We start from the raw sequence: 25,702 nt of genomic DNA, 5'->3' as shown, positions 1-25,702 counted from the left end.
ATACACTTGGCTCTAGAAAATGGTCAAGAATTGATTCTTCATGATGTTAGGTATGTACTTGCCATCAAGAAGAGCTTGCTTTTTGTTGGGCAACTAGACGGCAAGGGTTACTTCACTACTTTTGGTGGTGGTATGTGGAAAATACAAAAAGGATCTATGCTAGTCACTAAAGGTGGTAAAAAGGGAACTCAGTATTATCTCTACTGTAAGGCACTTCCTAAAAAGTTTGTTGCAGTTGTTGAAATGCAGTCACACATGGAGTTATGGCACAAGCATCTTGGACATATGAGCCAAAAGGGTTTGCAGGCACTCTCTTTACTTGGAAGAGTTGATGTGAAAAGCTCAAAGCTTAACTTTTGTGATGATTGTGTTCTTGGTAAACATGTAAAAAGTCCACACTCTCATGAGCCTCTAGGAAGGCATGTTTCCATGTTTCTTGGTTATATAGAGACTTATCTTTGCCTTCTTTTCTCCTTATTTTCCAAACCTTTATGTCTCAGACCTAATCAAAATATACTTCTTCTACTCTAACCAATGCATACAAAGCTTCCTAAACCTGAACTAATCCACAAGAGAGATCGAATGGCATCTGACTCCCTCGCTTCCTACTAAACAAAGCATCATTTTGGAGATGAACTCCTACTCCATCACTCGATTTGGAGTGTACAAGCACTCAATCTTGAATCAGTTGGTCCCTAAAATGGAACCAAAATGTCATCGCTCTTGATCGCGAGCACACCGCCAAGACCCACGGACTGCTTATTGCTTCAAGAGTTTTAAGTTGAGAGCTATGGATACCTCTCACATAGCCATGCACACTCTCGCACACATAAATGTAGTGAGTTTAACTTTGAATCCAATTGAGTTTCCTCCTCTCACAAATCCATCAATAGCTCCATAATCCAAGGTGTGCCTTCAAGAAAGCTCCATCTCCAAGCTCCAAGATTTAAGCTCCATAGTCATACGTGAGAAGGAGAAGAGAGGAATATGATGATGAAGGGAGGAGAATATGAACTTCTCCACAGTCCCTCTCACATACACACACACTCTCTCTCTCATATACAAAAATGAAGCAAGAGCAAGAAGTAAGAAGAGAGAAATTTTTGCCACACACCAAGAATGAGCTTCTTCATTCACTTTTTGACTTTTATACATACCTTATTTCCTCCTTGGGTGTGGCCATCCCCCTTTTTGATTCGGCCTTTGTCCATTCCTCCACTCTTTTTTCTCCTCCTTTCCTATTAGCATGGCCTTAACTCTACCTCCCATTCTTTACAACTTGCATGGGAGAAAGCCTGGTGCTCTTTTACAATATAAATTACAAAGCGCCTAGTGCTCTTTTTGCAAAAATATTAAGATGCACTTATTGTTATGTGCCTTCTTTTTACATTTACACTTTCATGTGCTCTGTGTCTTCAAATTTTCCTTGTTACACATTTTTTCTCCATCTTTCTATTGCCTTAGGATTGTCTTGTGCTTTTGATTTTTTGAATTTTTCACATTTTTTCCATCTTGGTCTTCTAATGCTTAACAGCCTCACCATAAACTCAACCTTTCTATTAAGGATCCACTCCTCAAGCACTTTCTTAATGTCAGTGGCAATCTCTATGTCAAACTATAATTTACACTTAGGCGGCTTACATTTCTTCTTTCCTTCATGCTTCTTTTCTGCACTATATATTTCATTATGTGTTCATGAGTGATTTTTTAGTAACCTTTTATTGCTTCTCTTTGCTCCTGTCATCATATTTGAGGTACTTACAACTTCATTGTCTCTTCTAGTCCTCTTTTTCTCCACAACTATGTTAATATTCTCCATTTCTTCCAAGTATGCATAGACTATAAAAGAGTCAATCAAAGCATCCCATCCTATCATACTCCATATAATCTAACATATAAAAGACAATTCAACCTTGGAAGTCTTTTTCTTTACTAAACAATCCAAAGAACATGACATACTTGAGACTTTCTATTTACCATACATATACCAAGATAACCAATAAATTTCTCAATTTGTAAACCATCTATGATAGCATCTAGTGGCTACTATTAAATATGCTCAATGCCCCACCCACGTAAGGTGCCACCAATGATCCATGATGCTCTAGGTTATAAGGCTCCCATTATGAGGAGAAGCCATGTGCGAGCATGGACATTGGGTGGGTCCTAACTTGCATGTCAGATGGGGTCTATATGTGACCAGATAGAAAAAAGATGTTCTTTGTGGATATAGCCTTTGGGTTAGATAGAGTAGTTATGCTAGTAGCAACTCGAGGAAGAGGGGCTAGTAGCCCCCCTAATGGGGGTCCAAGGGAAGCACCTCTAGCCCGATGGTAAAGAAAACATTCCCTTATCCACTAGGGAAGATTCATAATATTGTCAAACATGCTAAGCAGACTACCTTCCCAGGCTATAAAAGGAAGACCTCTCTAAAGCCATTGTCAATCTATCTTTCATCCACTCAGAGTTCTTCCAGCTACCCTTAAGCTCTTCACCTACTATCACCTGTCTGGATCACCATCTAAGCTTCATAGTGGAAGTACATGGGTGCATAGAGCCATCTTTCTATTAGTTCATTTGAAATTCAAGTAGCCTATGTTCTTCTCATATTTTTTGTGTATTCTCTACTCCTTGCTCAAATTTTGTTCGCTATCCCATAAAATTTCTACATGGTAATATTAGAGCCCAAGGTCTCCAAGGAGTGAAGAGTACACAAGAGGCAAGGGCCTTCAACAACGAAGAGGAAAAATTTCATTTGTTGCATTAGGTATCCGTGCTGGAGTATCAAGTCATTAGGGGAGCTTTGAGGTCTCGAAAATGCCTTTTAGGATATAGAAAGAGAGTGCTCCAGACCAATAAGAGCAAAGCCTCCATAACGGAACTTCTATGTTTAAAAATGCAAAAAAATATTTTACAAAAAGATACATACATAGTAATATTACAACTTTGTATTATCAATATCTTTTTTTAGCCTCTTATATTCGTGATTATGACATTCTTTACATTAATGATATATAGTCCCGACCTCTTTTATTTAATGATATGTCTGAATTAATGATAATTACAGGTTTACTCTAAAATAAAATTATTAAAGTTCTTGGCACTTTTTTTTCCCTCCTTTCTTTTGTCCCTCTCAGGTTTTTCCCTCGTTTCTTTTGTCCCTCTCGTTGTAGCCTAGTCTTCTCTCTCTCTCTCTCTCTCTCTCTCTCTCTCTCTCTCTACTATGGATACATAAATTTGACCTTCAGAAAGGCGTCCAAGCTCCCAAATCACATCCATATCAATGTTTAACTCGTTCCAAAGATATGGAAGATGGATTCCTACAATCATTAGCAAAGGCAGTTGGATCACCATGCAATAGGCAAAATGTGGGAAAAGGCAAAGATATGAGAGCTCGTTCATATTTGCTTGGAAGGGTATAATTCGATATTTCAAGCTTGGAATAAATAAGAATAGCATAAAAGAGGTTATAGTGCAACATGTGTTTATGCATAGAGAGCTATATTTGAAACCTGGAAGTTCAAATCTTCCAATGCATAAACCAAATTGTAAGGATTTAATTCTTAAAGTCTTTCTTTTCTTGAACTTGGTTTAAGGTTGGCCATTATAATATTTGTTCACTTGTCTTGTAGATGTCTATCCCTCTAATCTTGAGGAATGGCAACTGGTCGAGTCTATTATCGATGTGATTGATGTGATGCATGGCTTGATCGGAGAAGTGATGTACAAAGGTAGAAAGAAGACAGAGCTTGCAGATAATGGAATATTCTTCTATGACCATTCTTATATTGTCCCCATGCAACATAGCCAATGGGGATCAATATCCCCCCTTCCTTTACCAGATTTTTCAAGCTTTGAGTGGCCTTTGCCAAGTCGAGTTACCAGTGAGGGCTATAGACGTAAAATATTTTCTGAGGTACAAAGAGCATTAAAACCTAGTATTTCAAGTAGGCTAAGAAAAGTTACTTTGTTCATGTCTATTAATATATTTGTTTACTTCTTTTATAATTCTAAGATAAGAAAATCAAAGGCTATGCTTCTGTCATAGTGAGTGAAGTGTTGATTATCCCAAGCTTCTTCCTCCTCCACCAAAATTTCAATAAAGAAATTCAATACTTTGGGTTGACCAAATAAATAGAGATCCATATTTCTTGATAAAATATGAAGCATGGTTGTATAAAATATGATGCATAGTTAACAAATAAAGAAATTCAATTAGAAAACCCTATATGAGTCAGACAATAAAGAGACATGCATATGCAAACTTCTTACCATATAGTAAGTGAAGTGTTGATTACCCCAAGCTTCTATCATTGCCTTTTTAAAAAGGTTCAATTGGTTTTTGAAGTATTTGAGATCATCATCATTCCACTCTATTTTATCACAATAAAAGAATACTTTGTCTAGTGTTTCCCAAACATTGGTTTTTCTATTCCAAGCTTGTCCATTATCTGCATGATCCTTAACTCCATTATGTAGGCACTTCCATTGATTGTATCTAATAGTTGAGCCACCATTCCTAGAGTTTATCTTACCAAGTCTCCCATGAAAGTCTAGGAACCTTCTAGCCTTCACTCCACCAATAGATGGCTTTTTGGGGACACAATTTCCATCCTTACACTTTTGAAGATCTGGTTCAATAACAACATTACAACCTTGCAAACCAATTGCAGATAAAACTTTTTAAATCTTTGTTGTAGCATCTATTCTAGCTGATAATGGCTTGAGCTTCCATGCAAGTCTTATATAAAGATGAACAAGCTTTTCAATTATCCTACAAAGCGCATGAAGTGTATAGATATGGGAATTCACTAAAGGAATATCTAGGACTGGCTTAAACTGTGGATACTTGTTGTGCTTAGAGGGAGCTCTGTTCCAATTGCTTGAGTTCAACTCTCTAGCTAAGGACATGCAATATAGGCAAGGAGATCTAGAGTTGGCTCCCTTTGATACATTGTACATACATTTAAGTGTCTTTAAGTCACTAGCTGTGTGCCACTCAATCTTATAGTTCCCAAATCCTTCAACAAATAGCTCTTCTCCTGCTTGTTGTCTCTTAATAACATCAAGTATTGGTGTTCGATGAAAAATCCAACAAAATATATCAAAATCCTCTATATCTACTTCGAATGCTCCTAGCCATCAAATGTTGTGTTCCGATTGAACACTAAATGACATTGAGTGATTGTAATGATCTAATGAAAGTTCTCTATTCATCGAGGTAATAGAGACCCTCTCTAGTTTTGTAGATTTTAGAATCTCACTTTCATCAAGTTTAACCACAAATCTAGTCACTCCTTCTACCTCTTCTAGTGACAAGTCATAGAATCTAATCATTAAGCATTGGAGGGTGGGCAAGTCAAGGAAAATATTGTTAAATTCATTGAATACAACATCCTTTTTCTTGCCCTTGAAGCTAGCCTTGATATGGAAAGACTCACCCAGAATCTCCATTACCTTGTTATTCACTATCTGTCTAATAGTTCTAATCACAGATGGCCTTGGAAGTATGCAATTATGTATTTGTCCTTACTTCATGTTTGACTATAAAACTGAAAAAGTTGTATATAAGCATCTCGACTCATACCAATATTATCTAGTGCCTTCTACACTAACTCAATATTCAAAGAGAGATCCTTTATAAATGACTCCAAGCATTGTTTCTTTGCCTTTTTAAATTTCTTCTTCTCCAAATATCTTTTGAAACTAGTGAAGAAACAAGATAATAATAAAACTGATATGCTTTGAAAGAATCTCTTTCACTTGTATTCGATTTGAAGAAGAGACCTAAACAAAATCAACATCACAAATCAATACAATTAATTATAAACAATGTCATATCTCATATTTTTAAAGTGGAACAAAAATATATCTTGTTGCTTGGATTCTTTTACTACAACCATCTCCTCCTTGTCTAAGACTCTCAATATTTCTACGAGCCTTTTTTTGATTTCCAAGTTCTAAAATAGTTTGTTTTCGTTGATAAGATTTGATGCATTTTCCCAACAAACGAATCCTCTGTTGATAGCCTTCTAGCTTCTGCAATAGCTTGTTGTTATGTTTTGATAAAAGATGGTTCTCCAATTTGAGGACATCCTTTTCTGCAACCAAGTTAAGTGTATAGTCTAGAAACCCATTATAACCATCACCAATGAACCTCAACAATGAAGATCTATTATAGAAAGGCTAAGTGTTATTTTTGCTAGGATCTTTGGGATATAGCCTGCCATCTAACCAAAGATCAAGATTCTTCTTTCCTTCAAACCGGAGTATATGTTTCGTAGACTCTGTAACGGTAATGGGTTTTATTCTCTTCCTTATGGGTTCATACTCACTATCCAACTCAATATGAAGATGATAGAGAGGCCTTTTACTAGAGCTATAGAGATCATTGGATGGCTGATCCATAGCTAAGGAGATGATTAGAAGATTGGATTGAAAAAGTATGCGAATTAGAGACAGGAAGGAAAACGAAGAAGAAATTAGTAAGGATGGGAAAGAAATAAGAGAGTGACAATGGAGGAAAGTAATCGAACGTTGAAAAAAATTCAAATTGAATATTAGTTTTCACTTTAATTAGGATGAGTAAGATCTTGATTATGACAATCTTTGTCACCTTTATGGAGGCCTAGATTTCTAGGTTTGATGTGACCACGAGAATATCGCAACAATGACTTATTAATAAATTTTTATATATTTACTTACCAAAATATAAAAGTTTTTAAAAATAAAAAATGATTTTATTTCTTAAAATATTTTCTCTCTCTAAGATCGCTTATAGAGCATTTTCGAGACCTCAAAACTCCCCTAATGTAATGTTACTACTATATCGATAATTCAAACACTAAATACTCATCCACCAACCTTCAATGAAGACAAGCTAGATGGTACAAACAACACTATGAAGAAGTTTAAAATCACTACTACCCTTGATTCTTATGAGCTCCTCGAGACAGTATTGGGGACTAATGGAGAACCACAATCCACCCTCAATCCATCAAATTTGAGTGTTATGATTCCTCCATGTTCAGATCTTCTATGAGCTTGGAAACAAAGGAATGCAAATACATTGTTTGCCTTAGTTGCAAGTTGTTTTGATGTTGATTTCAGCATATTCAACCAAGGCATCAGAGGCTTGAAATGTACTGAGGATTCAATACGAAACATGAAATCAAACAAGGATTCAAAACTTGGAGAATCAACTAGCAGCATAGAAGTTTGCTGAAAAAGAGATAACTAAAGCATTTATCACTTGAATAAGGAATTTATGTGACCAAATGGATGGCATTGGGATATAAAAGACTAATGAGAAGCTAGCTCGGAGGTATCTTTGGATTTGTCCACCAAAGTTTGATGGATTGGTAACTGCCCTAAATACTCAAGTGAGACCCCAAGCTTTGACATTTGAGGAATTTTGTGTACTACTAATGGAGGAAGAGTTACAGCTTAAAGCCCAAGAAGGTAGCAGCAATGGAGATGTTGCATTTCCTACCAATGCAAAAGGAAAATGTGGTTGCTCTACCAACAAAGACAAAAAGAAGAAGGATGGTAAGAAAAAGTTTCAAGGAGAGTGCTTCTACTGCAAGAAGAAAGGACATGCAATTATAGGTTGTCATAGAAGATAGATGAAAAGAATGTCATCGTGAAGACTAAAGAGAAAGAGATAGCCAATATGGTTGAAGCAGAGTTGGAGTTATTCATGGTGACCATTGAGAAAGTGTGTTCCTTGGTGCAAGGAATATCTAATTCACTAACTCATGGGTATTGGATAGTGGCACCTCCTGCATCACATGACTAACAAGAAAGATCTATATAATTCTATGAAGCCTAGGTATGAATCCATCACTACTATGATGATTAGAAATTATGCAAAATGTCCTACTGAGTGCACATATACTATTTTCTTTGTTACTGCAAATGGTGAACTCAAGAATGTTTCAAATGTGTTGTATATTCTAGAGATTCAGAGAAATCTGCTATCAATTGCTTCTATAAAATTGATATTGCCATGAGATGAGATTCACTAAGATATGTATAGAAATTATCGACAATGCTGGCAAAGTTGTCAACAAAGAAGAAAGGAGAAACAACTTGTATGAGCTAAGTGCTCTTATATCCACTGCTAGTGTGGGCACAAGTAAACTTTGTCATAAAAGATTTGGTCACATTCATTTTGCAGTGTTGAAGGAGATGCATAAGGTATGGTTGCTCATTTACCTTTTGTAAATGAAATGAAGAAACTATGTGAAGCTTATATGATGGGCAAGCAATAGGGAAATGTATTTCCACAAGAAAGTAAGAACAGAGCAAAGGCTCCTCTAGAGTTGGTTTATGCTGAGGATCTTCTTATTTTATATTAATCATCATCGACAACTACAATAGAAAGATGTGGGTGTACTTCCTTCATGATAAGGCTCAAGATTTTGGTAAGTTTAAAGATTGGCTAAAACTTTTTGAGAATGAGAACAGAAAAAGTGTGAAGAAGTTTAGAACATATGGTGGTTGGTCAGTTCAACTCAAAGGAGTTTGAAGACTTTTGCAAGAGTAAAGGGATTAAGCATCAATTGAAGATGCCTTATGCACCTCAACAAAATGGCATTGTTAAATGCCAAAATTGCAGTACTGTAGAAATGGCAAGGTACACTGCTTAAGGGCAAGGGCACCAATTTTGGGAAAAAGCTATTAATACTGCAATCTACATTCTCAATTGAAGCTACACAAAGTCTCATAACGGCAAAACTCTTCATGAGGCCTACTCTGGTAAGAAACCATTTGTCTCATGTTTTAGAAATTTTGGATATGAATGTTATGTATATGTTCCAAAGGATAAGAGAAACAAGTTAGATCCAAAAATCACAAAATGTATATTCTTGGGTTATAGTGATGAGCAAGAGGCTTACAATTGTATAACGAAGAGACACATAAGATCCTAGCGAGCCGTGATGTGGTATTCAGGGAGCAGCCACATACAGTGGAGGAGGAGAATATAATTTCTTCCACTTTATCATCAAGCAAAGAAGTAGTCCACTATCAACCTATTCCAAGAGAGTTGTCCTCCCTACTCTCAAGGAGGAGGAAGCATCATCTTCAGATGATGACAAAAAAGATCACCAATCTGTAATCACGCCAATGAAAAAGCCATTGCCATGATGGGTGAAGCATCTCTATGATCGTAGTAATCCTATGCCTACCACAAATGAGGAAAAGGTAGATGGACCAAGGAGATCTTTGAGAATATAGGAGCAAAGAAAGGCTTCTTCTCACATATAGTCAATATGGTCTTGATGGTTGAGATTATGAAAGAAGTAGAGGAGCCAATAGACTTGGAAGAAACACTTCTCAATCCAGCAAGGAGGACAACTATACAAGCTGAGTATACCTACATAATGAAGAATGACACTTGCGAGCTAGTGGATTCACCAAAAAGGAGAGAGATTATTGGCACCAAGTGATCTGAAAGGTAAAGTACAAGGTTGATGGCAGCTTATAAAAGTACAAACCCAAATTAGTTGCACTGGGGTTTTTGTAGGTTGAAGAATTTAATTTTTCAAGAATCATTTGTTGCAACTGCTAGAATGACCACTATTCGCACATTTTTTGCAATGTCTGATGTCAAATCAATGTTCTTGTATGGTGATCTCAAGGAGGAGGTGTACCTGGCTAAGCCACTAGGATTTGAGGTCCCCCATTTAGAGAACAAATTTTGTAAGTTGAAGAAGGCACTTTATGGACTAAAACAAGCCTCTAGAGCATGGTACTAGTGGATAGATAAATTCTTTCTAGGTTTAAATTTCAAAAGGCGCACCTCATATGCTAACTTGTAGGTTTACAAGGATAGTGAAAAGTCTATAGTGATTGTCCTATATGTGGACAACCTTCTTATTACATGTGACTATGAAGATATGATCTATCAAACTCGAAAGGCTTTGAGCTCAAAGTTTGAAATGACAAACTTGGGCTTATTGCACTATTGTTTGGGGATTGAAGTCTAGTAAGAACCTTGTAAAATATTCAACTCTCAAAAGAAATATGCATGGGAGATCTTGAAAGCATTTGGCATGATTGAGTGTAATGAGAAAGCTACACCTATGGAGGTCAATGTGAAGTTATCCATTGAGGATACATCAACACTAGCAAACATTGGAAGATATAGGTGGTTGGTTGGCAGTCTTATCTACTTGTGTAATACCAGGTCAAATATTAGTTTTGCTATTGGTGTTTTGAGTAGGTCCTAAAACAATCCACAAGAAAGTCATTGGGAAGCTGGGATGTGGGTACTCAGATACTTGAAGGGAACTCTTGACTATGGTATCACATACACTTCTAGAAGTGCTCTTATTATAGAGAATGTTGAGTCAGATTGGATAGGTGACATTGATTCAATGAAATCAATTTCTAGTTATTGTTTCTCATTAGGTTCACGAATCTTCTCTTGGATCAGTTAAGAAGCAACCAAGTATGGCATTGTCTTCTACCAAAGTAGAGTACAGGCAGCTTGCTTTGCTACATGTGAAGCAATATGGTTTATGACGATTGTATGGCATATGGAAGTATAGGATAAAGATCCAATAGTGCTAAGATGTGACAATCAGAGTTGCATTTCCATTGCCAAAAACACAATCCTTCATGTACTTACCAAACACATTGAGATCCAATATCACTATGTACATAACTTGATCAAGGATGCAATAGTAGAGTTATTCGGGTCTATTATACAATAAAGGAGAATGGAGTGGATATCTTCACCAAAGCTATTACGAAGGATCTCCTTCGAATTCATCTTTAGACACTTGGCATTGGGCCAAGAATGTAGTTCATCTGCAGGTGGACATCTATGGCTATTGTTAGATATCCTCAATGCCCCACCCTCGTAAGGCGGCACACAAATGTTTTATGGTGCTCTGAGTTGTAAGTCCCCCATTATGAGGAGAAACCATGTGTGAGAACAAACGTTGGGTGGGTCCTGACTTGTATGTGAGATGAGGTCTATTGTGACCGGTTGGCAAAAAGGTGACCTTTGTGGATATAGCCTTTGTCCTTTTCGGGCTATAAAAGGAAGGCCCCTCTAAAGCCAACATCAATCTATCTTTCATCCAATTAGAGTTCTTCTAGCTACCCTTAAGCTCTTCACCTATCAGCTCTCTGGATCACTATCTAAGCTTCATAGTGGAAGTGTACGGGTGGGCATAGCCATCTTTGTATTAGTTTGTTTGAAATTGAAGTGGTCTCTATTCTTCTCATATTTATTGTATGTTCTCTACTCCTTGCTCAGATTCTATCTATTGTGCAATAAATTTTCTAAAACTGTTTGTGAATGCATTTCTTGCTACCAATTCCTCAAGACCCTTCTACATACCATCTTTGCCAAGGTTTGGCTCAATAGGCGAACTTGTCTCTCTTGAATGGATCTTACCATCCTTCCAAAAGATCAAATTTATGGTTTGCATATCATGATAAGATGCACAATTTCACCTCTTGTGTTGAGAGCTATCATATATATACACCTATGTATAAACCCCGTTTGTGTAGGTTTTGGGGCTACTCCTTGATCCCTTTCTTCAACCTTAATTTCATTTCATTTTGTAAACATCAACTGAAGATCAGGCATGCTCTTCATTATCTCATCCAAAACCTCCTCTTTTATAGTTGAACTAGCATGCATAACTAGAGAAATAGCCATAGAAACAATTGGCTTTGTTGCAAATTCTAGTGCTTTGCAAAAGGTGGCAAACGTAGTCCCTGTACCCAATCTCAATTTCACTATTTCCTTCTTAACAATAATATTCACAACTTTTGTTACATGCAACCACTTAGTTTTAGCCATGTTTCCATTGTCTCATCTTCCAAATGGTCTCTCAATTTTTCCTACAAGGCTCAATCTATAGATTTCAAAAACAATTCAAATTTCTAACCCTTTAAAGCTTACTTCTCAATAGCCTACAACAATACAAACCGATTGTCAAATTATTGTAGCAAACCAGTAGTAGCTGCAAGACCTTTGTTGGATCTTTCAACCCAATCCATAAATGTCCTGTGTGTGACCCAACCACTATCTTCAAGAACAAACTCTTATGTTGGAGCTTTTATAAATTTAATCCAACTTAAATCTTTACTATACAAAGCTACAAGTCGATCTTTTAGTACTTGTATGGTAAGATGAGTGAGCAAAGTACCGGCTCCATGCATACTATGAAACCCCCAAGAAATCCACATTTGTTGCATACATCCACAAATAATTTAACACATTAGGACCATTAAACTCCTTCATTTCATGCTCAACTACTTGCAAAGCATTCATTGCCATAGTATCAAGCTTCTCAAAGTTTGTCTTTGTTGTTGTTTCACCATTGCTATTGTCGTAGCAATAGCACATGTATCATATCATCACTTCCATAAAGTTCCTTTTTCTCCTAATAGTATCTACAATTTCATCATGAAATTCACGCTTTGCTATTCTCAGTACCTCACCAAGCAACCTTACTATTAAGGATCTACTCCTCAAGCACTTTCTTAATGTCAATGTGGCACTCTTTATGTCATACTACAATTTATACCTAGGTTGCTTACTTTTCTTCTTTCATCCATGCTTCTTTCCTGCACTACATATTTCATTATGTATTCGACAGTGGCTTTTTCAATAGCCTTTTTCTACTCTACTTTACTCCATATCATGCTCTTTGAGGTACCTACAACATCATTGTGTCTTCTCCTCTTTTTCTCCACAACTAAATTAATATTCTACACTTCTCGCAAGTATTCATAGACTATAAAAGAGTAACCTAGAGCATCTCAACTTACCATATTCCATATATTTTGACCAATTCAGCCTTAGAAGTCTTTCCCTTTAATACACAATCCAAATAACATGACCGTACTTGAGACTTTGTGTCAACCATACATATACTAAGAGAACCAAGAGATTTCTCAATCTATAAACCATGTGTAATAGCATCTATGGCTATGAATGCATTTCTTACTACCAATTCCTCAAGGCACTTTTGGAAACCACCTTTTCCAAGGTTTGTTCGCTCAACTGGTAGACTTGTCTCCCTTGAATGGATCTTACCATCCTTCCAAAATATACAAATTTCTAGAACTTTGTGCATCATGATAAGATGCACAATTTTTCCTCTCATGCCGAGGGTTGTAATATCATACACACTTGCATAGAAATCCCTCTCGGGTAGGATTTGGAGCTAATGTTTGATCCCTTTCTTCCACCTTTTCATCCAATTTCATAAACGTACTTAGTTGAAGATCTCACGTGCCTTTCCCTATCTCATCAAAAAGCTCCTCTTTTATAGTTGAACCAACATGCATAATCGGAGGAACTGCCATAGAAACAATTGGATTTGCTACAACTTCTAGTGCTTTTCTAGAGGTGGCAAGCATAACCTTAATACTCGATCTCAATTTCATTATTTTCTTCTTAACAATCATATTTATAACTTCTATTACATGCAACCACTTAGTTTTTAGCACTCTTTCTATTGTCTTATCTTCCAAATGGTCCCCTAATTTTTCTTGCAAGGTTGGATGTGCAACTTCCAAAAACAAATCAATATTCTAACCCTCTAAATCTTGCTACTCAACAGCATCCAACTATACATACCAATTGTCCAATTATTGTAGCAAAGTAGTAGCTGCAAGACGTTTGTTGGGTCTCTCAACCCAATCCATAAACATCCTGCATGTGACCAAACTAGTGTCTTCAAGAAAAATTTCTTCTCTTAGAGATTATAAATTTAGTCCAATCTAAATCTTTCCCATAGAAAGCTACAAGTCGATCTTTCAATGCTTGTACGATAAGATGAGCAAAGTATTGGTTCCATGCATACTATGAAACATCCAAAAATCAATTTTTGCTACATACACACACAGATAACTTGACACATTAGGACTATTAAATTGCTTCAATTTATGCTCAACTACATGCAAAGCATTCATTGTGAAAATATCGAGCTTCTCAATGCCTTGCTATCTTTGTTGTTGTTTCACCATTGCTATTATAGTAGCAATAGCACATGTCTCATATCATCACTAATTCCTACAGTAGAACTAGAACTTGATGATTCTCCCATATTCTCAATCCTTCCAAAAGCTTTCACATTGAGCTCACCAATGTTGGAGCATATAGGCTGAAGGCCTAGCCACAGGGGTTTAGGATAGAAGGAATGCAAAGAGTAGGGAGAGAAAGATTAAAAAGAAACACAACTTATGAATCACATAGGCTTCAAAATTCATGTTTTGTTCTTGCATCTATGTGGCACGAGGTAGCTCCTACCATCTCGGCACTATACCAAGCAATAGGAAGCATTGAACCCTGTCAAATCCTTCTATGGCTACCAAATTACCATTTTAGCCTTGAATTTACTATTTATTATAGTAGTAAATAATGATTCATATGCTACTCCAAATTCTTGTAAAGCTTAGTCTCATACAAGTACAAAGCATTTCCCCAATGATAGGGAATGATATACACCCAAGAGATGACCCTAAAACCACTATTAGAGTTCAAAAACTCTATGAACAGCAAGCTACCCTGGCTTCTCACTATTGTACCCTACTATTTATAGCCTAAAGAAGCTTCAAATCTCTCTTGTGATAGCCAAAATTCATTCTAAAAGGTTAGGGAACCTTCAGCCTTGTTCTTGAGTGATAAAGTAAGGATGGGTACCTGGAAACCCTTCACAATGATCCTAAGAGTCCTCTCTTTAGTCCACATACCATGCATGAAGTTCTGAAGGAGATTCAGCCCTGAGATGTCATCAAAAAGCTTGATTATTCTAGAGGCATAAGTCCCCCCCCCTCCCCTTCTTCTCTTCATCATGTGCCCCCTATCCATGTATTTTCTTGTTGTAAACTTTCCACATCAACAACCTCCCCCAACACACAATTCCATTCAGTCCCTCCAAAGGCTCCCAAAGTCAATCATTAAAGTCCCTCTTTCACACCTAACTCATGCCACATACAAACCTCCACTTGCCTAAGTTCCAAATTGACTTGGCACTTCATCCTCTTCTAGTCACGTTCAACACTTTTCATTGCACCCACAACTAAGTAACTTCATGAATAAACTATCTTGGAATTCTTGTCTCAACATGCCATGTATGCATTCTATTGAACTCCTTAGAATACTACTTTCCTTCTAATTTCATACCATGGACTTAAACTCTCATGACAATGTTTGTACATGGCTCTACCTCATTCTAATGCTTTTCAAGAGAACTGGCTACATCTTTTGTGCTTTCTTATTTGCATTGCCCATCCTCCCTTTTGGGTGAGCCCTTAGGAAGGCCCACTTCTCGTATTTGGAGTCAATTCTTGCTCGTTCAAAATATTGGGCACTTCTGTGGAAAGGTGCTAACAAGCGTAGTCATAAGTGGTATACCATTGTATGCACAAGTCAACCCTCCAAGGATGCCCATCAATATCGAGCCTATCCACACCTCAATGACTTGCAAAGCACATGCACTTACAAATCCTTTCTCCCAAAACAAACTTGTGAATGTATGGAAACTGTGGAGAAGAATCTAAAGATGAGATCAAACTCATAACTACAATTGATCTTAATCTATCAAAATGGAAACTCATAGGTACAATTGTTCTTAATCTATTAAAATGGAAAGAGCTCATTTTTTGCATTGAATGCTTTCTTAGTACCACATATTTGAATAGATTTATGTCCTTAGATTAATTAATTTTATGAATTTCACTCCAAATTGTGCCCTTCATTGGAGATTGTTGATAAAACATGCCAAATTTCACTGTTTGTCACACATACTATACCAATAAGTTGATTTGACATCTTAACACCCCTCCACAAGCACAAACACATCAATAGTTACTAAGGGCCAAGTCTCAATATGCCATCAAGAAGGGTACCAGAAAATGCATTCGAGAACCTTTTCGCATGACTTATGCAAAAGGGGAACTGATTGGGCTCTCCAATGCCAGTCACCGTTGTAAGAGAGAAAATACATTCTAGAACCTCTTGCTCATATAGGTGGACTCTTCAGTACCTAGCTGGCCAGCAGAGCTTCGACGCCTCTTCCATGTTTTTTATGTGCTGAGAACGAGTCAAGATGGCGGGTTTTCGGAATCATGAGTGATCAGGAATTATGCAGTGCTGAATTGCCCCCATGCTGGCCGGTTTTCTGTTGACCGGTTGCCACTTAGCAGTCATCGGCTTTGAATCGGAGAGTGTTGCGTTGACCTGCACTCTTTCTTGGACCTGGATGCTGGTGGGTAGCTCTGGGTAGATATAGATAAAGCTCTCATCGAGATAGGAAGGGCCAAGATTTCTCATCTTTGTCAACTCAACTTCTGCCCACCTTATCTGCATTGTATCAAGTTCCATTTTCACATCCCTTTATCGGGCTCGACTTACAGTATTCTTGCACATACAATAAAAATAGCACTGCCGATCAGAGCTATCGATCGAGACTCGAGCTGAAGTCAATTATTAGCTAGCAGCTCGCGCACAGGGGGCGATCACTTAGTTTCTGCACCTTCTCAGTGGTAATACAACCTTATAATATAAAATTCGGCATGATGTCGACCGCAGGTCTCCACGAGCCGAGGAGGATTGATCATGTGTTGATCATAGTACTGGCGTCTCTATACTGGGCTGCAGCGGCCTTAGTATTGCAGCAAGCCGAGGGGGCGGCGATATGCGCAACCCAAGACCGGGCGGCCTTGCTGAACTTCAAGGCGGCCGTGACCGGGGACCCGTCCGGCTACCTGGACACGTGGAAGGCACAGGCGTCCAAGGCCAACTGCTGCTCCGGGTGGAGAGGCGTCACGTGCGACGCCGCCACAGGCCGCGTGACAGGGCTGGACCTCTCCAATGCGGGCCTGCGCGGAGCCCTCTCCCCTTCCCTGGGCTCCCTCTCGGCGCTCCAAAACCTGAACTTGGGCCAGAACAGCTTCCACGGCCACATCCCGGAGTCCTTCGGGCGCCTGGCGGCCTTGCAAGAGCTGGACGTCTCCCATAACAAGCTGTCCGGCCCTCTGCCTCGCTCGATAGGCCAGATGGCCAGCCTGCAGCGCGTCAACATCATCGATAACGCCATCGATGGCCCGATCCCTGCCTCGTTTGGGCAGCTCTCGAGCCTCTACTTCGCCTACCTTTCCAACAACCTCCTCTCGGGCGTGGTGCCCGACGCCTTCACCGCCAACCTCACCAGCCTCTTGGAGCTCTACCTGGACCACAACCTCATCACGGGCCTGCCCAAAGACCTCTCCAACCTCAAGCAACTGGGGATCGCCTCTCTCGACGGCAACCCCATCGGGCCGAGCGCCGACCGCGTGTCCGGCCTGGCCACCCTGCCCTTTCTCGGCGAGCTCCACCTCAGTGGCTGCGGCCTCTCGGGCCCTTTTCCTCGGTGGATCGCACGCCTCTCCGCGCTCCCAGGCGTCTCCGACGACATCACTCCCTTGATCGACCTCTCCAATAACGCCCTCTCAGGCCCCATCCCACCGGAGCTCGGCCACGTCGCCTACCTGGAAAGTTTGGTTCTGGACCACAACCAGCTCTCGGGCGCCATTCCCGCTTCTCTGGGCAACCTAACCTCGCTACGATTCATGTTTTTGGACCACAACCAGCTGACCGGCAGCATCCCTTCCACTTTCGTGCAGCTCCAAGGGCTCCTCAACTTCAACGTGTCCTACAACCATTTATCAGGAGAGATCCCTCAGCAGGCCCCTTTCACCACCTTCGACGCCTCCTCGTACCAATCCAACGCGGGCCTGTGTGGCTCTCCGCTGCCTCCCTGTCCCGCCAGCCACCATCGTCGCCTTCTGCTCACGTCATCGTAAGGTCGTCCAATATACTATTTTCCTGACTGATGCCTACACGCTACTCACGGTTCCCTTCCTCCCATTATGATTATATTGCATTTTGTCGTTCGAAAATCAAGGCCACATGAATATGTCTTGCCAACATGTTGGAACTTGTGCAAACGGATAAACAATGCAAGAGGGTTTTTTTTAAATGTGATACTATTATATTGATTGAAGTAACGAATTTCCAACACTCTAGGAGTGTAGCAGGTCTCAGAACCAAAGGGCAAGTGATATCTATGGATTTGTTTTGAAAGCTGTATCATTCCTCCTATCCCAAAGAAATTTAAGAGTGACTACTGAAATCAAACTAAGCAGCTTCCATGTGGCATCATCCGGATGATTTCGATAAGCAAAGAGCATTGTGGTGAGACTAAAGTCGACCATGAGATTGGCTTCCTTCAACCACTTCCTAACCCTATTCTAGACCGGGGTAATATGGCAAGAGACCCAAAATAAGTGCTCCTCATCCTCTTCCTCCTTTTTGCAAAGAGGGCACAAAGAGACATGGCATCCTCCTGGCTAAATGAGCCCTTAGGGGAAGTTTCTTTGTACTCAACCTCCATCTAAAAATGTTAAGCTTGTAGACAGGAGTGGCTTTCCACACATGCTTGACCCTACACTTCCAGGTGCTAGATCTAGTCATGGGGCAAGAAGATCTCCACTTGTCACATAAGAGGTGGGGTATAGCTAGGGATGGGGAGGAGAAGCCGAGTCTCTTATGACATTTGACCAGTTGTGGGCTAGCAAGTGACTGGATTAGCTTATTGGGTACTATTGTGCTTGTAGTGGGCTAGTTAGGTCTCTTGTACTACCTGAACATGTTTGCCATCTATACACTTTCCAATTGATTCAATCTAAATAGGGCACTAATATCCCTAGTATCCATTAATTGAGAGTGAGCACTATCCCAGACTTGGGTCCAAGATTTTAATCCCTTATCAAAAAGTTTCTTTTAACCTAGGATTGCTAGTTATTGGCACTGATGGTGGGGGATCAAATGTGAATGGATTTGCCCATATACTAGAGTTCAAGGTTGAGTCTCCATTCCTATTTGCTGTTGCAGACCACGATGCTTGGGAAATAATAGATTGCCAACTCCTCACCAAAGCTTGAGTTGTGTCAAACTATGGAATTTTAGTAGGGCACTGATAGTTGCATATTGCATCCTGCCACCCAAGTTCATACCATGAGTTCCCTTTGTGTATTGATGAGATGATCTAGCTTCTTAGGATAATTGCCCAAGGTTGCTACTCTTCCATGTAGTGAATGACTTGAAAGCAAAGTCACTTAGCTTTCAAAGCTAGTGGTTTAAGCCCTGCACCTCCTTCAACCTTGTCCATGGAATTAATCACATCCCATCCTATTTGGGGCATCCTGCAAGAGCCATCTCTGCTCCATAGGAGGTGCTTAAAGGCCTTTTCTATGTGAGTCCATGATACATTACTGAAAACAAACAGAGAGGCCATGTATACTGTTATTGAATGTAAGAAAGTCGTGATCATAGTTACCTTTCCTACAAGTGAGATGGGTATAGTGAGCCACTTGCTTATCTTGACACCTATCTTTTCCCAGAACCATAGAAAGCATTATCATGTTGTAATCCATATTCTAATAGGTACTCCTAGCTATTGGATAATCTCCCCAAGCTTGATCATTTTGAATCCATAGCTTAGCATCCAAGGTTGAGGGTCCTCCCACATGAGTGGTAACAACTCAATCTTGGTACAATTGATGACAGACGAGGAAAACTCAGCAAACTCGTTGAAAGAGTCCATCGGTGTGTCTACTAAGGTCTTTTTGGCAGCAACGATAGATGTACTATCGTTTGCAAAAAATTGAGAGGGGGATATTGATCCATCTGGCATTGGGAGCCCACAAATAATTCCATCCTACACTTACTTGTCAATCTTGTGTAAAAGAGGATCAATGATTAGTGCAAACAAAACCAATGCCAAGGGACAACCTTGGCAAATGGACCCCTTGAGAGGGAATGCCCCAATAACACTATCATTAATATTGATGAATCCAGAAGCATTCAAGAATAGAAAACTCATCATGTTCCTAAAGATAGTGCCAAAGCCAAATGCTTGGAGAACACCCTTGATGAAGCACCTATTAATTTTGACTTAGGCTTTGTTGAAATCAACATTTACCAAGACAAACTCATGTTGATGAGACAATGTAAGATCCATTGAAAAAATAATATTAAATATTGCATCTTGAATCTTCCTTTTATAAATGATGCCATACTACCTAGGGTGGATCAGCCTTCTAGGAGATGCTTAATCCTCATTGCCAAGGTCTTAGGGAGTACCTTATAGTTGAAATTTAACATTGTCAGGGGTCTCCAATTTGATACTTTTGTCGTATGATCTTTCAACATAAGCTTAATAAGGCCCTGATTAGCTTCCTCTGATAGAGTTCCAATCAGCCTAACTAAGTCATCAAGGCCACCAGGTCCTGGCCATAGGTGTCCCAAATAGCTTAGAATAATATAGCTAGGTCTATCAGTTCCAAGTGCCTTGCCCTTCTTCATCTGCATAACAACATATTGTAACTCTTCAAGGGAGAAATTCCTCTCAAGCACCAAGGCAAGTGTTATGGTTATCGATAGAATAGTTTCTCGCATGAACCTTTCAACCCTAGTTTTATAACCGAGGGAATTAGTTGGTTCAGTTATGACTATTGAAGGAAAGTGTCTTTCAAAAATCCTAGAAATCATGGCTTCATCCAAGTGTACATGGCCTTGCTCATCTTCAATTGCTGCAATTATTTCTTTCATTTGCTTGATCTTGAGCGAGCTAAGAAAGGAGGAATTGGGGCATCCCCTAGGGTGATCCACTTTCACCTCAATAGCACCTTGGTTGTCTACATAGAGTTTTCCTCCTTCTTTTTCAGGAAACCCTAGTACTCATAAGGAGGGCCTACAACACGAGCATCTCGGATCATTACTGAAGCACCAAGCAATGAGCTCCTTGCATATGTTGTATCTCTAAAACTTCTCTTCTTGGCTTCTACTAACTTCCTTCCATGTTCATTAACAAGGCTAGTGACAGCATAAGGCAATTCAACCATCTCAACTCAAGTTTTGCAACACCAATTCTTGTAGATCTCCATGTGTCTTTAATGACCCTGACAAAGGCTTCATTCTCCAAGAAGTAGTTATCGGAATGGAGGTGGTCCCTTCCATGTAGTACCTATGATAGCCAACCTAAAAGAGATTATAATCAAAATATGATCTAAAGAAGAAATCTCACTTAGCACACAATGTGTGACATGCCCACTTAGCCACCATTCTCCCAGTGTCATATGGAAGCAATCTAAGTGACATGCATGCCATGATGAACCAACATGTTTATTATGTTAGGTGTGTAGAAAACACTGGTGCTACCAAGTGCTAGAACTACTACATCACGGAGCTCACAGACCCTTTCAAAGTTATTCCATGCTTCAATTTCCTCCATCATCATGCATCTCATACCCTGAGTACGATCATTAGGAAGGACATGTCCCAATCAATAGGGTTTTTTGGTCCTGAATATGGTGACCAATGGCCTCACATTGTCAAGCTCTATAAGTTGACATATTGTATCCATAAAGTGAAGCCATATTAAATTTCTCCCCCTACATTTCCAACTTCACTGCCACTACACCACCATCTCCTAATCTCTACGCCAACTCAGGCCTGAGGTGTTCCTTAATAAGTAGGAGGGTCCCACCACGACCCCTACCTCTGAGGTCATGGAAAATAGTGTACCTTGGGCTATTCAAAGACCTATAAGAGGCTTCATCTAGCTTCACTTCCTAGAGAGCAACTATATGCAGTTTGTACCTGTGGAAAATTCCATACAAAATTTGTTTCTTGAGATCAAAACACATTCTCTTGATGTTCCAAGAGAACATTTTAATTTTAGATGTGCTTCTACAATGATTAGCAATGCATAATTAATGCATCCATGAATTCATGTCGATCAATTGGAGTATAATAATTACAATCAACCAATGGTTGGTAGGTAAGTCCACCACCATTCTTCTTCACCTAAACTTTAGGTTGTACATTTTCCTTGTTTGAGTTAGAGGAGGTAGGTGGCTTAGGTTTAGACTGTGGTTCTTTCTCAGCACCGTCTATTGTAGCATGAGGAACTTGTTGGGTAGAGGAGGAGGAGCAGGCCCAATGCTAGTGTTCCACATTCTTGCCCTTCTCTTTAGGTTTAGGATCACTTGAAAATGATGTGGATGACAATTGAGTGGGCAGGGCATTTCCTAATTGATTTGGGTCTGTGCTTTCGTTTCTCCTATGCTCCTCTTTGCCATTATCTCCCGCCAGTTTCTAGGGACATGCTCATGCAAAGTGTCCAGTACTATGACAATGATAACATGTATCCAAAAAAGGTGAAAACTTGACACTGAGCATGATCCAGAGGCCTAAGGGGCCCTGCAACTCAAGAAATTCAAAAGGTTCATAGCGTTGATCACAAATGATGTAAACGTGGTGCTCCCCCTTGAGTAGGCTCGAGGAGTTTGATACTTTAGGGGCATACAGAACTTTTCCAAGAGTGACTGCAATGGTCAATCCTTCTCCAACTAGCCATGGGGGAAAATCAAGTAAGAAGATCCATACTAGGCATTCATGTTGAAGCACACCATTTAATGTGAAGGTTGACGACCACATCAAAGAATAAACTAGATTGCCTCTATACCCAACAGATGAGGCCAAAACCCAATCCCTTTCAACTTTTGAAGCCAATACCACTAGACAGAAACCTTTCCCGATAAAGCGAAATTGGCAAAGGGTCACCTTGCCCTGGTATGTACCCTCGAACCAACATCAAAAGTCTTCCTCCAAAGAAAGGCACCCCAAGTAATAAAGATAAACACCATATGACAAAAGTGTAGCATGCCTCTACTTAATGCTATCAACGAATAGAGCCACTGATGCCTTATGTACCCCTTGATAGCTTTGGCTGTGCATTCATTGTTGTGACACCCTTTATCCTCTAGTAGAATGGGCTCAATCTAGCCATGTCTTCTCATTGGGGCTACTTAAGGCTGGCTTGTAGCTTGCATTTGCAAAAGGTTGCACAGTAGAGATGTCGACTCTTTGACAATTTAGCAAGCCTACTTGCATGCGTGACATGGAGATGTGTGTGTCTTCAATCTAGTGTAATGGTTTTGCCACTACCATCTTCCCATTTTAATGTAGTTTTCAGAGGCTTCTTCATAGCATACACACAACTCTCACGTGCTACACACTCTCCCTATTTTATGTAAAGCGAATTGTCCGAAGGATGTTGTGATCTCCACCTGAAAGAGGTAATTTTTGGCAAGTTGAGGCCATGGCCTCTCATGTTTGCATATCCATAAGGTAATCTTAAAACTCTAAGCTATGCTCCCATGTCTAGTGGTTGTAGATATATACACCTTTCATTATAATACAACAACACTTTCTATAATTCATTTTAAAGAGAGAAAACTTTTCCTCGATGAAAGGAAAGAAGATTTACATGTTCCACCAACAATATTGGTCTATAGGAATGAATGGGAATAAATCTTGAGCTTGAAGGCCCTCACTAGCAAATTCACCACCTCATCCCAACCAATCTAATATGTCTTGGTGTGCAAAACTTTGGCCCAACCAAGACAAACAACTAGTCCCTTTTGTTTAAGGCAGTATACAATATATCTCCACTCCAAAGATGGCTTGGTGAATGTTTTATGCACACATAGCTTCAGTTGCTTATGTCTATAATATCCATGATGAAAAAATGTTGGCCCAACCAAGACAACCTACTAGTCCTTTTGCTTAAAACAATATATAGCAAATCGCTACTCCCAAAAGATGGCTTCGCAATTGTTTTATCCACACATAACTTCACTTGGGCATATTGCTAAGACAAACAATTGAATCCAAACATCAACAAAAGCCTATTATGATGTCATGATCTCTAGCTATCACATCCCCCCAAAAAAAAAACGCACACACACAATGATATGACCTCATTAATAGTTTCAACCTTCAAGATCATTATGGTCACAATATCAATAATATTTAAATAATTAAGATAGTGAGATATCTCAATTGTAGGAACTCATTACTAACATTAGTTATAAGGTTCATCATCACTACACAACATGATTAACACATTTACATAATCATGTTACCAAAATTTCTAGTTTGGAGAAGCAATCTAGCTACAATCCCAAAGTAATCCAAGTAAATGTATCCGCTTCTTCCCTAGATCATGTTTTGTCTGTGGGTTCTATCCCATATGTATCTCTTTGGCATGCCTGTTTGGGCCATATGTCGTTGAAGGGAATGAAAATGCTTTCTGGTTTGCAGTACTTACCGCCCCTTGATTATGCATGTTTTGATTCATGTGAGCATTGTCTTTATGGCAGGCAGACTAGGTCTACGCATAAGAAGTTTGGTAGGCCATGCATGAGTGAGCCCTTGGCATTGGTACATTCAAATGTCTGTGGGCCCATACCTTGTCAGTCTATGGGTGGTGCAAAGTATTTTGTTACTTTCATAGATGCTTTTTCATAGAAAGTTTGGGCTTATCCCATTAAGCTAAAATCTGATGTCTTGGCTGTGTTCCAGAGATGGCTTGCATTGGTTGAGAACCAGTCTGGGTATACATTAAAATACCTAAGGATAGATAATAGGGGTGAGTATGTCTCACGTGCTTTTGAGCAGTTATGTGATGAGAGGGGTATTAAGCATCAATTGACCGGCCCCCTACACCCCCCCAAGAATGGTTTGGCTGAGCAAATGAATAGAACCATCCAGGAGCATGTACGCAGTATGCTTAGCCATGCAGGTCTACCACAGAGCTTTTGGGATGAGGCAGTTAGTACAGCTGTGCATATCATAAAAAGATCACCTTCTAGTGGTTTGGATTTTTAGGTTGTAGAGGAGTTATAGACTAGAAAACCTCCCTCTTATGCACATCTCCGTGTCTTTGGATGTGAGGCATTTTGCCATGTGCCTTGGGACAAAAGAAGTAAGCTGGATCCTAAGAGTGTCAAATGCATTTTCCTTGATTATGGGGATGCAGGCAAGATGGGCTACCGTCTCTGGGATCCATAGGCGCAGAAAGTCATCCACAGTCATGATGTAGTCTTCCAAGAAGACAAGATGCATAGGCAGCCTGAGAAAGTTGTTGAGAATCGCAGGGTCATATTTCAGGAGGAGCCGAGAGTTCCCGCATAGCCAGTTGGACAGCCTACAACTGCAGCAAATGCTCATGGTCAAGGTGTTGGACAGGTAGTTGGGCAGGCAGCAGAGCCTGCCGTGAGACAGTCTGCTAGAGACAGACGTCCATGTGATAGATTTCAGCCCTCGATGTATTATGTCTTGGTTACAGATGTAGGAGAGCCTTTCACTTATGATGAGGCTATGTGCAAGGGTGATAGTCACTCCTGGGAGAGGGCTATGCAGTCTGAGATAGACTCCTTGCATAAGAATGAGACTTGGGATTTGGTTTCCTTGCCTAAGGGTAAGAAGACTTTGCCATGCAAGTGGGTGTACAAGCTAAAAAGTACCCCTGGACACCCCAAGCTGGCATACAAGGCTACATTGGTAGCAAAGGGTTTTAAGCAGGAGCATGGTGTGGACTTTGATGAGGTCTTTTCTGCTGTGGTTAAGATGACTACCCTGCACTTAGTCTTGGCTTTGGTTGCTCAGCTTGACTTGGATTTATACAAAATGGATATCAAGACGGCTTTCTTATATTGGGACTTGCATGGTGAGATTTATATAGAGCAGCCTAAGGTCTTTGCAGAACCTGGCAGGGAGCACCTAGTGTGAAAATCGAAGAAAATTCTTTATGGCTTGAAGCAGGCACCTAGGGAG

General features: G+C 39.8%; 1 protein-coding gene across 1 annotated transcript; it reads left to right on the top strand.

Annotated features, from left to right (window-relative positions):
• The first annotated feature begins 16,549 nt into the window (after positions 1–16,549).
• On the top strand, positions 16,550–17,873 carry LOC148013368 (uncharacterized). Its single transcript, XM_087667980.1, has one exon. The coding sequence runs from the start codon at positions 16,552–16,554 to the stop codon at positions 17,818–17,820; it is 1,269 nt and encodes a 422-aa protein (XP_087524106.1). The 5' UTR covers positions 16,550–16,551; the 3' UTR covers positions 17,821–17,873.
• Positions 17,874–25,702: the final 7,829 nt, after the last annotated feature.

This window comes from Lygodium microphyllum, chromosome 26 (genome assembly GCF_053477565.2).
Source record: "Lygodium microphyllum isolate KBCC chromosome 26, Lygodium_microphyllum_v1.1.10, whole genome shotgun sequence".
Lineage (NCBI taxonomy): Eukaryota > Viridiplantae > Streptophyta > Polypodiopsida > Schizaeales > Lygodiaceae > Lygodium > Lygodium microphyllum.
The sequence above is the reverse complement of the archived record's forward strand: the minus strand, read 5'-3'. Positions and strand labels throughout refer to the sequence as shown.

Bases quoted from the DNA above. Each gene is read 5' to 3' on its own strand.
- LOC148013368 (XM_087667980.1), top strand. From the start codon at position 16,552: ATGATGTCGACCGCAGGTCTCCACGAGCCGAGGAGGATTGATCATGTG.